The sequence below is a fragment of the Equus asinus genome, chromosome 3 (genome assembly GCF_041296235.1).
Source record: "Equus asinus isolate D_3611 breed Donkey chromosome 3, EquAss-T2T_v2, whole genome shotgun sequence".
In the NCBI taxonomy this organism is placed as follows: domain Eukaryota; kingdom Metazoa; phylum Chordata; class Mammalia; order Perissodactyla; family Equidae; genus Equus; species Equus asinus.
Window position 1 is genome coordinate 96365034 of NC_091792.1, and position 13279 is coordinate 96378312.

At 34.9% G+C, this 13279-nt stretch overlaps 1 protein-coding gene across 50 annotated transcripts in view; it reads left to right on the forward strand.

The window, feature by feature from the left end:
- SEC31A (SEC31 homolog A, COPII coat complex component) overlaps positions 1-13279 on the forward strand; it is an 88218-nt gene that overhangs the window by 18513 nt on the left and 56426 nt on the right. For 36 of the 50 annotated variants that reach the window (XM_070505476.1, XM_014865200.3, XM_014865203.3 and 33 more), the window contains 6 exons: positions 1716-1798; positions 2754-2877; positions 4208-4406; positions 5531-5626; positions 6544-6684; positions 8197-8339. In XM_070505476.1, the coding sequence (XP_070361577.1) occupies positions 1720-1798; positions 2754-2877; positions 4208-4406; positions 5531-5626; positions 6544-6684; positions 8197-8339 (782 nt within the window). In that variant the 5' untranslated portion in view covers positions 1716-1719. The remainder of the gene's footprint in view (positions 1-1715; positions 1799-2753; positions 2878-4207; positions 4407-5530; positions 5627-6543; positions 6685-8196; positions 8340-13279) is intronic. The other 14 variants (XM_014865202.3, XM_070505485.1, XM_070505491.1 and 11 more) reach the window with 1 other exon arrangement.

Consider the following 13279-nt stretch of genomic DNA (forward strand, 5'->3'; position numbering starts at 1 on the left):
AAAGATGTGGAGGAACCTTAAATGCCTATTACTAAGTGAAAAAAGCTAGTCTGAAAAGGCTACATACTGTATGATTATAAGTAAATGGCACTTTGGAAAAAGCAGAACTATGGAGAGAGTAAAACTGTCAGTGGCTGCCAGAAGGGAGGGAGGGGGGACAGAGGAGGAGAGAGATGAATAGGTGGAGCACAGAAAAGTTTCAGGACAGGGAAACTTCTGGGTGAGACTATGATGGTGGATACATGTTATTAAACATTGTCAAAACCCAGAGAATGTACACCACCAAGAGGGAACCCTAATGTAAACTATGGACTTGGGTTGCTAATGGTGTGTCAGTGTGGGTTCATCACTTGTAACAAATGTACCACCACTGCCATGCAGGATTTGAGCAGCTGTGGGGTGAGGTATGTGGAAACCCTCTATATTTTTCACTCCATTTTTTTGTGAAACTAAAACTGCTCTAGTAAATAAAATCTATTTTAAAAAAATCAAAATCTTGTGAAAGGTAAAAAATATATCATAAGCAAAATCAACAAAGTCTGACAACCTAATAGAAAAATGGGCAAATGATATAGACAAGAATAAACAGAAAAGGGATAGAAAAGGAAATATGGATAACTCATAACCATATGCAAGAGATACTCGACATTGTTTATAGTATGAGAAATACAAATTATAACTATACAGAACTAACATTTTTCACTTAGGTTGGTAAAAATCTTAAAGTGTTACAGAAACAAAGTATTAACTCTGCTAAGACTCTAGGGCAGAAGCTACTCATATATTACTCTTGAGAGTGTAAAAGGTACAGTGGCCGTGGAGGGCAACTTGGCAATATCAGTCAAAATTAAAATTGCATTTATCCTTTGACCTAACAGTTTTACTTCTGGAAATTTATAGCTAATCTTGCCCATGAATGAAATAACAGGTCCATATGGCCATTTATTTCAGCTTTGTCTGTGAAAATGGCAAAAGATTAGAAACTACTCAGTGTTCATCAGTAACAGACTGAGTAATTAAATTATGGTACATGTTACAGTGTAATACTGTGCCATGTGAATGCATTGATGTAAAATAAGAGATTTTTTAAAGGTATAGCACATACCTCCTGAGTTTTTCTACTAAAGTAACTTTAACGGAAAGAATATATAAACTAGTGGTATATGGCGTTGCAGCTTGGAATGACCACTTTTTTAAACGTTTCTGTTTTATCTTTAAAATCTGTGGGCTTACAGTAGGGTTCTCTGTAGTTAGTCTGTTTTAATTTAAAATTAGTTTTTACAACTGCTCTTATCATTGAGTAATCCTGCACTTTGTTTATTATGTGCCTTCTGTTACCCCGATACACTGCCACCCATCCTTGTCTGAGAAGCATATTGTGTAGCAGAGTTAATTCCTCAGATACTACCCTGTATTGTTTTTGCAAATTTTTTCCAAATTGACTTTTCAGCTAAAGGACTGTAATCTGTAAACAATTAGAATAGCCCTATATCTACCTCAAAATAATTTAACAAGTTTCTCTTCTTTCTCATATTGAGTATTCCCAACAAATGATATCTAAAGCGATTTGATTTGTTGGCATTCTGCATTATTAATGATGTAGTAGTTTGTCCAGTATATTTCTATGTAAAAAAGTGTTTCTATGTTACATGTTCAAAATATTTCTATGTAGAAATACATGTTTAAAATATTTCTATGTAAAATATTCTCTTTAGCAGGATGAAGTTAAAGGAAGTAGATCGTACAGCCATGCAGGCATGGAGCCCTGCCCAGAATCATCCCATTTACCTAGCTACAGGTAAGTTCAACAGAGACAAGATGGAAGGAATCATCTAATTTCTTCTCTTCCACATCTGACTTATTCGTACTTGTCCTTTAAGATTCAGTTCAAGCTTCATCTCCTCTAGAATGCCTCTTCTTTCCTGTCAGTGTACCTCTATCCTCCCTATAAGCTGAGTTCAATGACCTTCCTGTGTTCCCATAGCACCTTGCACATCATAACAGTATTCATGATATATTACATTTGTAGTGTCTTCCCCACTTCATAAGAATTGTGTTATATCTTTATTCTTCCAGTTTTAATCACCATAGATAACATGTAAAAAAGTTAGTAAATGTCACTTTGAATGAACGAAGAACAATTTTGATGCTAGCATTTGTATGTAAAAGGAGTTAGAGTTATATCATTTGTGACTATAAGTGGATAACAGTAAATCACAGGACTGTTTATACAGAGAGCTTTTGAAATATCTACAGGCTTAAAAATTTAAAATTTTGGGGGCCAGCCTGGTGGTGCAGCAGTTAAGTTCGCACGTTCTGCTTTGGTGGCCCGGAGTTTGCCGGTTCGGATCCCGGGTGCAGACCTACGCACTGTGTGTCAAGCCATGCTGTGGCAGGCGTCCCACATATAAAGTAGAGGATGATGGGCACAGATGGTAGCTCAGAGCCAGTCTTCCTCAGCAAAAAGAGGAGGATTGGCAGCAAATGTTAGCTCAGGGCTAATCTTCAAAGTAATAAAAAATTAAAATTATCTAGCCATTCTAGCAAACATCATCTGCAAGCCTTGTGTCAGAATCGCATTTCTATAGTAATTTAAGCATCAACTCAGTGGCATATGTGCTGAGATTTCAGCCACTAATGCAGCATTCGTGAGTGAGATAATTGAAAAACATACATTTAATTTCTATTTTGTATGGTTTTCTCTGAGTCTTTTATTTTTGCGTGTGTGGTTACCATAAATGTATTTTCTACAGGAACATCTGCTCAGCAGTTGGATGCAACATTTAGTACCAATGCTTCCCTTGAGATATTTGAATTAGACCTTTCTGATCCATCCTTGGATATGAAATCTTGTGCCACTTTCTCTTCTTCTCACAGGTATGAGATTCAACCTTAAATTTACATGATTATTCACCTATATGTTGTGGTTGATGCCTAGTTTGTCTATAAATATGCCATTATAAGAAACTGCAAGAAGTACATACCATCAGTGTCATGAAGTATTTTGTGAAAAAATCTTTGAGTGAATTACTATGGAAGTAAAAGAAGTGTCTATTCTGTTGACTTTTTTATTGCTGACTGTTCTGTGTAGGATAGGAAGGAGAAGCTCTAGTTTCTAGTATTTTATTTCCTTGTGGTATAGTAGAGTTACTTTCTTTTTTCTCCTTCCTCTTACCTGTTTACAAAAAAGGTAGGTATGCCTAGAAAAAGGGGTAGTTGGATGAATAGTAAGATGTTAATAGTGATTATCTCTGAATAGTAGGTTGTTTTTCTTTTTTTCCTTGGACTTATCTATATTTAAAAATATATTTCACAGAGAATTTTGTTGACGTAATATCTGATGCAGTATGTATTTGGATCACCTTTCCAAGTAGTTGCGCCCTATTGTAATGCAGAGAAAGGACACTTTTATTTGAGTGGTAAAATATGCTTTATTGCCTCAATAGTATGGCAGATTTTGGTGAAGAGATTATACCTCAGCTAACAGAATATGACTCAAATCATGGAGTGTCATGGACCTGTCATTCTTCGGAGCCCTCCCGCTGTGATGGGAACCCCAGACCCCTTTTGTCTAGCTGCACCATTTGTCTTGTCGTATACCTCCACACCACGTTCGTAGTTTATCTCCATGCCAACCCATAATCTTTTTTTCTCCACCAGTAGGGGTACTTGTCATGATAGACAGAATTTTGATGTCACTTTTCTACTGTCAGAATACATTGTTTTTCTTAGAAAATTTCAATGACTCCCTTAGCAACCTTTACTTTTTAATAGGCCACTGGTCATTGAGTACTTCTCTAGTCACGTAGAATCAAGTGACGTGGTTGATTAGCTCTATTTTACAGATGAACCAAAGGCAGTTTAGGGAGATTAAGTAACTTGCTAGGGTCTCACAGTTTCTAAATGTTAAAAACATTCTTATGCCCGTATCTTTTGACACACAAATCAAGTATACTTTGTCACACTATATCATCTCTACAAATGAGTTTTTTTTATTTAAGATTACAAAATCAAATATGCACATGTGAATGTAAATAAAAACTAAAATGCCATTTCATCGAGTCATGCACAGTTACCAGGAATAGAGGAGAAGCAATGTTTTTTGGAGTATTTATGAAAGCATAAAGAATTAAATGTATAATTTCAAATTCTTTTCTATATTTATTTGACTTCAAAAATGAGTTATTTTCTTCATTTTCTCTTGAAGGTACCACAAGTTGATTTGGGGGCCTCATAAGATGGATTCCAAAGGAAGTGTCTCGGGAGTTCTGATTGCAGGTGGTGAAAATGGAAATATTATTCTTTATGATCCTTCTAAAATTATAGCTGGAGACAAGGAAGTTGTGATTGCTCAGAATGACAAACATACTGGCCCAGTGAGAGCCTTGGATGTGAACATTTTCCAGGTTAGACTTTTGATGTTTATTCATAACTCTTGAGCTATGTGCTGGTTATTTGAAATAAGTGTATGAATCTACTATGCCTCACTCTTGGAACTGAAAGCTAAAAATGTGTGCCTGTACAGGTTGATGAATGAGTGTATTTGTTTGAAGAATGGATGGCTCAGAGTTGGGTTTAGAGCGAATAGTCCTGACTCCATGGAGGGGATCAGGCTGATGGGTTTACCTCTTGAAGTCTGGAGATGTCATGCCTTCTGATTGGAAATTTTTAAAAATGAGGAGCCCCAAAGGTTAGAATCCTTGCCTTTTAAAAGTTTGTGCGAGTTCAGCATGGGCTGGTGCTTGGTGTCTGGGCTAATCCACTGTTTTATTAATTGAGAAATTTTATCTTTATGACAAAGAGACTACTATATGAAATAATTAGAAATCTACACAAATAGGGGCTGACCCGGTGGCGCAGCGGTTAAGAGAAGAATTTATGAAAGTACACAGTAAAGGGCAAAGGTCAATATGTGAAACTCATTCTCTTCCTATACTTCATATCACAGTTTTAGGGTCTTTTGACCTAAAGTCTACGACAGAGATAACCCAGGAATATTACCACCTGAAACAAGATTGAGTGTAAACTAGAAATACGTGAGGATTTACAGGTGCCTTTACTAGCCCTATCTTGGTCTGGGTCCTGAAGCTGGCTTTGAGGTATCCCGGGATAGATGCCATTATTTTAGGATTCAGTTATTTGTCTGAAAGCAATAATTGGTGACCTATTTTTGTCTCCCATAATCAGATCCTCTTCCAAAGATGCAAAACCACAACTGATAATCCCCATCTGATTACATGATTGTTTAAGAATTTGTCCATGTAATTATTTTTTTAATGTCTTGTATTAAAATGTCAGTAGACATATTACCTTTTTAGTTAGAGTTTTATAGTATGTGTCTCTAAAAACCTACTTAAATTTCAAATTGTTCTGCATAGTATTTAGAAATTCTTGTGTTTTGCTTTTTTTATTAAATAGAAAAATTGTGTGCCCTAAAACTGATAGATCTTTCCAGCTCTGAACTGAATTATTCTGAGTTCTCTTAATTATTCATAAGTGCTATTTAGTTATTAATTATTTTCTATTGCAGACTAATTTGGTAGCCTCTGGTGCTAATGAATCTGAAATCTATATTTGGGATCTAAACAATTTTGCAACTCCAATGACACCAGGAGCCAAAACACAGGTATTACATTGCTTTCAAGGTAATCAAAAGAGCCAAAATCAGTTTTTCTACACTTCATTTTTTTCACATAAAATGTGTTGGTTTAAAATCAATGTTTAGATGTCATTGATTTTACTTCTGTGCAGTAAAGTATTAATAAATATGTCTCTTCAAAGTATCAGTGAATCCTTCAATAGCAAATATTTATTCAGTGCCTACCACCCGCCAGCCACTATTAAATGTACTAGACACACAGTAGTGAGTGAGATAGACAAGTCTACAATAATTTTTTTAGATATAGTGTTTTATATAGCATAGTATTTTATATCATATAATGTTTTAACAATATCCAACCTTAGAATAAAAATCATAGACTAGAAACGAAACATCTTTAAAAAAAGCCTTATCCCCTTTCCTATGTGTTTCTGGTAAGTTAAGGAAGAACAGTCCTCCTTTGAGTTTCTTTGTGTTATATAGACTACTCAGTTTGAGTAGCCATTATAATGGACCCTAACATTTTGGCAATCTGAGAGGTCGCATAATAACCGCATCTGATCTGCCATTTATAAAGATATTTTTCTAATGGTCTAGGCTGTAACTTTTGCTCTGCCTAATTGTTCATCATATTGACCAACATCTACTTTGTGGTCCGTTATCTGTCTTGTGGCAGTTGCAAAATAAAGAAATGTGCTTAATTTATAACAGGAGCTTAATAAATGCCTGGTGAATGAGACAGTATCAAACAAGGCAAAATACATGAATTGGCATACACTTGTGCTTTAAATTGTCTTGAATATACTGAGAATTTAGAAATATAAAGCAAACTCATGGAACGAATAGATCAGATTTTTAAGTAATCCATTTTTTAAAAGGTCAGATTTTGTAGTTAAATTTGATTATAAGTGAAAAAATGGTTTTTAATAGCTTATTTCTTATAGCCCCCAGAAGATATTAGCTGCATTGCATGGAACAGACAAGTTCAGCATATTTTAGCATCAGCCAGTCCCAGTGGCCGGGCCACTGTATGGGATCTTAGGAAAAATGAACCTATAATCAAAGTCAGTGATCATAGTAACAGGGTAAGTATATGATTGATTTGTGACAAATGTGTTGTTTTTCTGCTGTAGGTATTCCTATGTTGTTTGTCAGAGTTGGTAAAAAATCAAATTTCTAGAAAGTTAAATCCTGTCTTTTCATGGACCAGTCATGTGGGAATGAGAGCTTTTTTTCCTTGGAGAAAATAATAAAATTCTCAATAAACCATGTTTGATATTATTAATGAGGAAGAAAGGGATTGGTTAATCAACAAGCTTATTCCATGGTAAACTGGTTGTTTTGCTTTGCCAGCTGTTTCAAAGCATCACGGCAACTTCTTCTTTTTCTTTTTTAAAGATTTTATTTTTCCTTTTTCTCCCCAAAGACCCCCAGTACATAGTTGCATATTTTTAGTTGTGGGTCCTTCTAGTTGTGGCATGTGGGATGCCGCCTCAGCATGGCTTGATGAGCGCACCGAGGATCTGAACCGGCGAAACCCTGGGCCGCTGAAGCAGAGTGCGCAAACTTAACCACTCGGCCACGGGGGGGCCGGCACCACAGCAACTTCTTAATTCACGTTTAGCTTTCTCTAGAATGTACAAATTTTTCTGCTAGTAATTTTATGACTGAACTTGTAGTTTCCCAACTCCTGGCTTCATCTCTTCTGATTAGTTACTGCTAAAGTGAGCTAATCTTCTTCCCCTACTTGCCCAATAGACGCTGCTGTGTAACACTTTAAATTTTCCACCTTACAAATTCCTAATATTATGTCATCATAATATTATGTGCTGTAAAATAATTTAGGCACAATTTAGGGCCTTGTTTTATTAGTTGGTTTTTAATTACATTTTTTAGTTTGACATTTTCAGAAATGAGCTTGCCTAAATCAAAGAATATATACATAATTTTAAAACAACAACAATTACAAGAAAAAATTGTTTAGAAGAATATTTCTTCATGGTACTGTTTTTCAATGAATCAAGAGTTTTAAAACAAATCTTAATGGAATAAAGCATACAATAAGCATTTCAGTCATCTTCTAGAATACTTAATAGGATCTGAACTTGCAGATAATTCTCAATAATAATGTTAACTTATCACATGAGAAAATTTAAATGGTAGTTGTTGCTTTAGACATTTTATCTTGATTTTTCTGATAAAATAGAGGAAAGGTGTGGATTATTTTTGTAACTAAAATCTTTTATCTCTTTATTTTCATTTTTACGAAAGTAGTAAATTTTAAGTTTTTGTAAGACTTTTCCCTTGTTAAAATTTCGACTTTTAGAATTTTTGGTATAGAATTATTCTAGTCCAGAATGGTTTTGTGTATCAAATAGCTGGATGAATTAAAACATTTAAACTTTTTACTTTTAAGACTGCTGTTTAATACTCTTTAATAAAATTTGATAGTTTCAGGTTTTGTGTTTTTTTTAAATAAACTAAGCCTGAGCGCGTGCTTTCTACTGTTTGTTTCAACAAAGGCATATTCCTCAAGTTCATTTTGGCTTTTCATCAAGTAATATGATTGATAAAATGTGAGCCTTAACTATCTGCAGATGCATTGCTCTGGGTTGGCCTGGCATCCTGATGTTGCTACTCAGATGGTTCTTGCCTCTGAGGATGATAGGTTACCAGTGGTCCAGATGTGGGATCTTCGCTTCGCCACCTCTCCACTCCGTGTCCTCGAAAACCATGCCAGGTATGGTGCTCCTCTCCCAAGGAACTTAATTTATTTATTTTTAAAAACATGTTTACTTACTACTGTGAATTCTCAGATAATTTTTATTAAATTTGGCAATCTACTTTGTCTCTATCTTGTAAAAGTTAGTATGGATGTCTTTTGTTTTACGCAATAGTCATCTCCTTTTCTATACCAAAAAATGGTAGCCAAATAATTTCATAACAACACAAAAATGTGTCAAAGGATTTTCTACTACTTATTTCAAGTAATAATTAATAGATCAAAATTCCAGTGTATCACAACACTTTGGGACAACTCTTGGCATTATACACTTTGATCTTTATTAAGGACATCATACTATGAAGAGTCTTCTGTAACATTCAATTTCAAGCAACAATTGAAAAGTTTGTTTTATTTCTAAGTTTTTTAATTTAAAATCAAACATTTTTGAGAAATTAGGTGGTTCATTCTGCTTTCAGTAAATTTAATAAATGTATGGATGCTCTAAAAAGATACAAGAATTGTCTCATGTTAGTTTCAGTACCATTAAATTAATTAATAATTTGGCAAATTTCCTGTCATTGATATTCAGGTACCCAGGGAGTTTATGCATATTTGTTCAATGTTTTTAGACAAGAAAGAAATCTCTTTTAAAGATTTTATTTTTCCTTTTTCTCTCCAAAGCCCCCTGGTACACAGTTGTATATTTTTAGTTGTGGGTCCTTCTAGTTGTGGCATGTGAGACGCTACCTCAGCATGGCTTGATGAGCCGTGCCATGTCCACACCCAGGATCCAAACTGGCGAAACCGTGGGCTGCCGAAGCAGAGAGCACAAACTTAGCCCTTGGCTGTGGAGCTGGCCCCACAAATCTCTTTTAATGTTATAGTGTTTTCTAAGTACTTTTGGGCTTTTTTCTTCTTTCCTACTTAGGGATATATAGACTAAAGCTTTAAATCCCTTTTCCCCCCTGCATTTGCACACTAAGAAGCCTTAAAGTTTGTGACCTCTGTGAGCTTCTTACAAAGGATGAAAGAGTCCAGTCAAAATGTAATCCTATTTAGATGTTATACTTTAGTCAGCTTTTTGACTAAAGCTGGGATGATTCTGAGAAGCTTTAATATTTTCCTCATGTTAGATAAGGTTTTATTCATTCATTCATCACATACTTATTGAACATATATGTAGTCTGTGCCAAGCACTGTACTAGGGTTCAGTAATATAACAGACAAAAATCCCTTGCCCTCAGGGAGCTTACATTGTAGTGGGAGGATAACTAACACTTAGGTAACATGTAAAGTGCTTAAAGTGCACTTTAAATGTTAGGTTGATTAATCCTCATAGCAGACCTATGGTGTAGATGCTATTGTCCCATTTTACAGGTTGGAAATTGAAGCTCGGCAAGGTTAAACTTGGCCTGAGTCACAAAACTAGTCAGGTGCTGACTTGCAACCCAAACATTCAGATCCCAGAGTCCATGCTCTTAACACTACGTTCTACCGCCAATTTTAGGAGTGGTCATAATTTAGCAAGACAGAAAATCATGCTGGGTGGCAGGAGCAAATCAACCTCTCTAATACTCTATTTTCTCCCTCTAAGAAAAGCAAGAGTTGCATTATCTGATCATTAAGGCCCCTTTCAGCTCTACAATTCTGAGATTTTTTTTTTAATACTTAGAACCTAAATGTCTTTAAAATGTGATATTAAATATGAGACTAAAAATCCCCTATACTGCACTATCCAGATAAAAACAGAACTAACAGTTTGTCTTTTCTATATCCATGCCTTTGTTGTTTAGAGATAGAAGAAAGAAAGTTAACATTACCATACCATGGGGAAAAATACTAGAAACTAGAATTTAAATACTAGATACTAAGAAATACTAGAAATACTACTAGAAAATACCAGACACAAAAATATACTAAAAATTAGAATTATATTTGCATATTTCTTAAGATAAAAACATACAAATTAATATCCTTCAATCCTCCTGAAAACATTACAGTGTTCTAAAATGCATAGTTTTGAAAAAAATCCAAAATAAAGATAAGCCTCACTGTCAGTGTGTATATTTAGTGGTGGTGTTCTTTCCGCCAAAACTTGTTTTTTAATTTGATGATATTTCTTACAATCTAAGTCCTCTCATAATCAGGTAAATATAGTGTAGGGAAAGGACCCAAATTGTTTAAGAATGTATTTTGTTTCCAACCTTTTATTTTTAAAAAGAACTATAAAATTGTATCTTTGGTACTTAGATGTATAACACTTCTTTGTGAAATATATTTTAAATTTTTTCTTTTAATTAAAAAAACTTCATGTGATAGGAAAACTTCTCTGAAAGCAAAAGCTAGAAAATGTAAAGAAAAAGTGGAAAATTTGAAATATTTATGTTTCCAACCCATCCATAGGTAAAAAATTTTATTGTGCTTATCTTTATTTATTAATATAGACAAAACCTTATTTATGCACATAGTTAAACCTTCTTCATTAATTGTGGGCATTGTATTTTTTTTTTTCAAGACAGATTAGCTTTGAACTAACATACACTGCCAATCCTCTTCTTTTTGCTGAGGAAGACTGGCCCTGAACTAACATCTGTGCCATCTTCCTCTATTTTATATGTGGGGTGCCTGCTACAGCATGGCTTGATAAGCAATACGTAGGTCCATGCCCAGGATCCAGACTGGTGAGCCCTGGGCCACCAAAGCAGAGTGCACACACTTAACCTCTACACCACTGGGCCGACCCCTCTACAACAATTTTTAAGTGCACATTTTCACATTAAAAGATTATCTGTAATTTATTGTTACATGGTCCATGTTGGGCATTTGTTTTCGTTTTTTGCTATCGTATACTACAGGCTATATTGAATGTCTTAGTAATGAACAAAGAGCATACACCTTCCTAAATTGCTTCCCAGAAAGATGATATGGAATTATACTTCTGTTAGCAGTGTATGTCTCCAAAGCCTGGACATAAATAATTTGGAGATTTGGTTTTCTGAAGATTAAAAATTTCTTCATCTCTGTGGTTTTCTTTTTGTGTTTTTTTATTTTAATTTTATTGAGGCCATCATAGTTTCTAAAATTGTGAAACTTCAGTTGTACGTTATTATTTGTCAGTGACCATATAAATGTGCCCCTTTACTCCTTGTGCCCACCCCCCACCCCCCTTCCCCTCTGGTAACCATTAAACCGTTCTTTGTCCATGTGTTAGTTTACCTTCCACATGTGAGGGAAATCACATGGTGTTTGTCTTTCTCTGTCTGGCTTATTTTGCTTAACATAATACCCTCAAGGTCCATCCATGTGGTTGCAAAAGGGGTGACTTTGTCTTTTTCTTTATGGCTGAGTCGTATTCCATTCTGTGTGTGTGTGTATATATATATGTATATGTATATATATATATACTACATCTTCTTTATCCATTCATCAGTCAGTGGGCAGTTGGGTTGCATCCACTTCTTAGCTACTGTGAATAATGCTACAAGGAACATAGGGGTGCATAAGTCTATTTGAATTCTTGACTTCAAGTTTGGATAAATACCCAGTAATGGGAAAGCTGGGTTGTATGGTATTTCTATTTTTAATTTTTTGAGAAATCTCCATACTATTTTCCATAGTGGCTGCACCAGTTTGCATTCCCACAGCACTGTGTGAGGGTTCCCTTTTCTCCACGTCCTCCCCAACATTTATTATTTTTTGTCTTGGTGATTATAGCCATTCTAACGGGTCTAAGGTGATGTTTTAGTGTAGTTTTGATTTGCATTTCCCTGATGATTAGTGATGTTGAACATCTTTTCATGTGCTTATTGGCCATCTGTATATCTTCTTTGGAAAAATGTCTGTTCATATCCTCGGCCCATTTTTGACCAGGTTTGTTTTTTTGTTGTTGAGTTGTATGAGTTCTTTATAGATTTTGGAGATTAACCCCTTGTTGGGTTTATGATTTGAAAATATTTTCTCCCAGTTGGTGGGTTGTCTTTTCATTTAATTCATGGTTTCCTTTGCCGTGCAGAAGCTGTTTAGTCTGATGAAGTCTCACTTGTTTATTTCTTTTGATCCCCTTGTCCAAGTAGATATGGTATTTAAAAAGGTCCTTCTAAGACTGAAGTCAGAGAGTGTACTGCCTATATTTTCTTCTAGAACTTTTATGGTTTCAGGACTTACCTTCAAGTCTGATCCATTTTGAATTAATTTTTGTGTATAGTGAAAGATAATGATCTATTTTCATCCTTTTGCATGTGGCTGTCCAGTTTTCCTAACACCATTTGTTGAAGAGACTTTCCTTTCTCTATTGTATGTTCTTAATTCCTTTGGTGAAGATTAGCTGTCCATAGATGTGGGGTTTTGTTTCTGGGCTTTTAATTCTGTTCCATTGATCTGTGTGTCTGTTTTTGTACCAGTACCATGCTTTTTTGATTTCTGTAGCTTTGTAGTGTATATTGAAGTCATGGATCGTGGTGCTTCCAGCTTCATTGTTTTTTCTCAGGAGTGCTTTTGCTATTCAGGGTCTTTTTTTGCCCCATGTGAATTTTAGGATTTTTTGTTCTATTTCTCTGAAGAATGTCATTGGGATTCTGATTAGGATTGTGTTGAATCTGTAGATTGCTTTAGGTATAATGGACATTTTAACTGTGTTTGTTCTTCCAATCCATGTGCATGGCATATCTTTCCATTTCTTTTTGTCACCATTAATTTCTTTCAATAGTATCTTATAGTTTTCATTGTATAAGTTTTTCACCTCCTTGATTGAGTTTATTCCCAGATATTTTATTCTTTTGTTGCGATTATAAATGGGATTGTATTCTTGAGTTCTGTTTCTGCTATTTTGTTATTAGAATATAGAAATGCAACTGATATTTGTAAGTTGATTTTGTGCCCTGCAACTTTGGTGTAGTTGTTGATTATTTCTAATAGTTTTCTGTTGGATTCTTTAGGGTTTTCTACATGTAGAATAA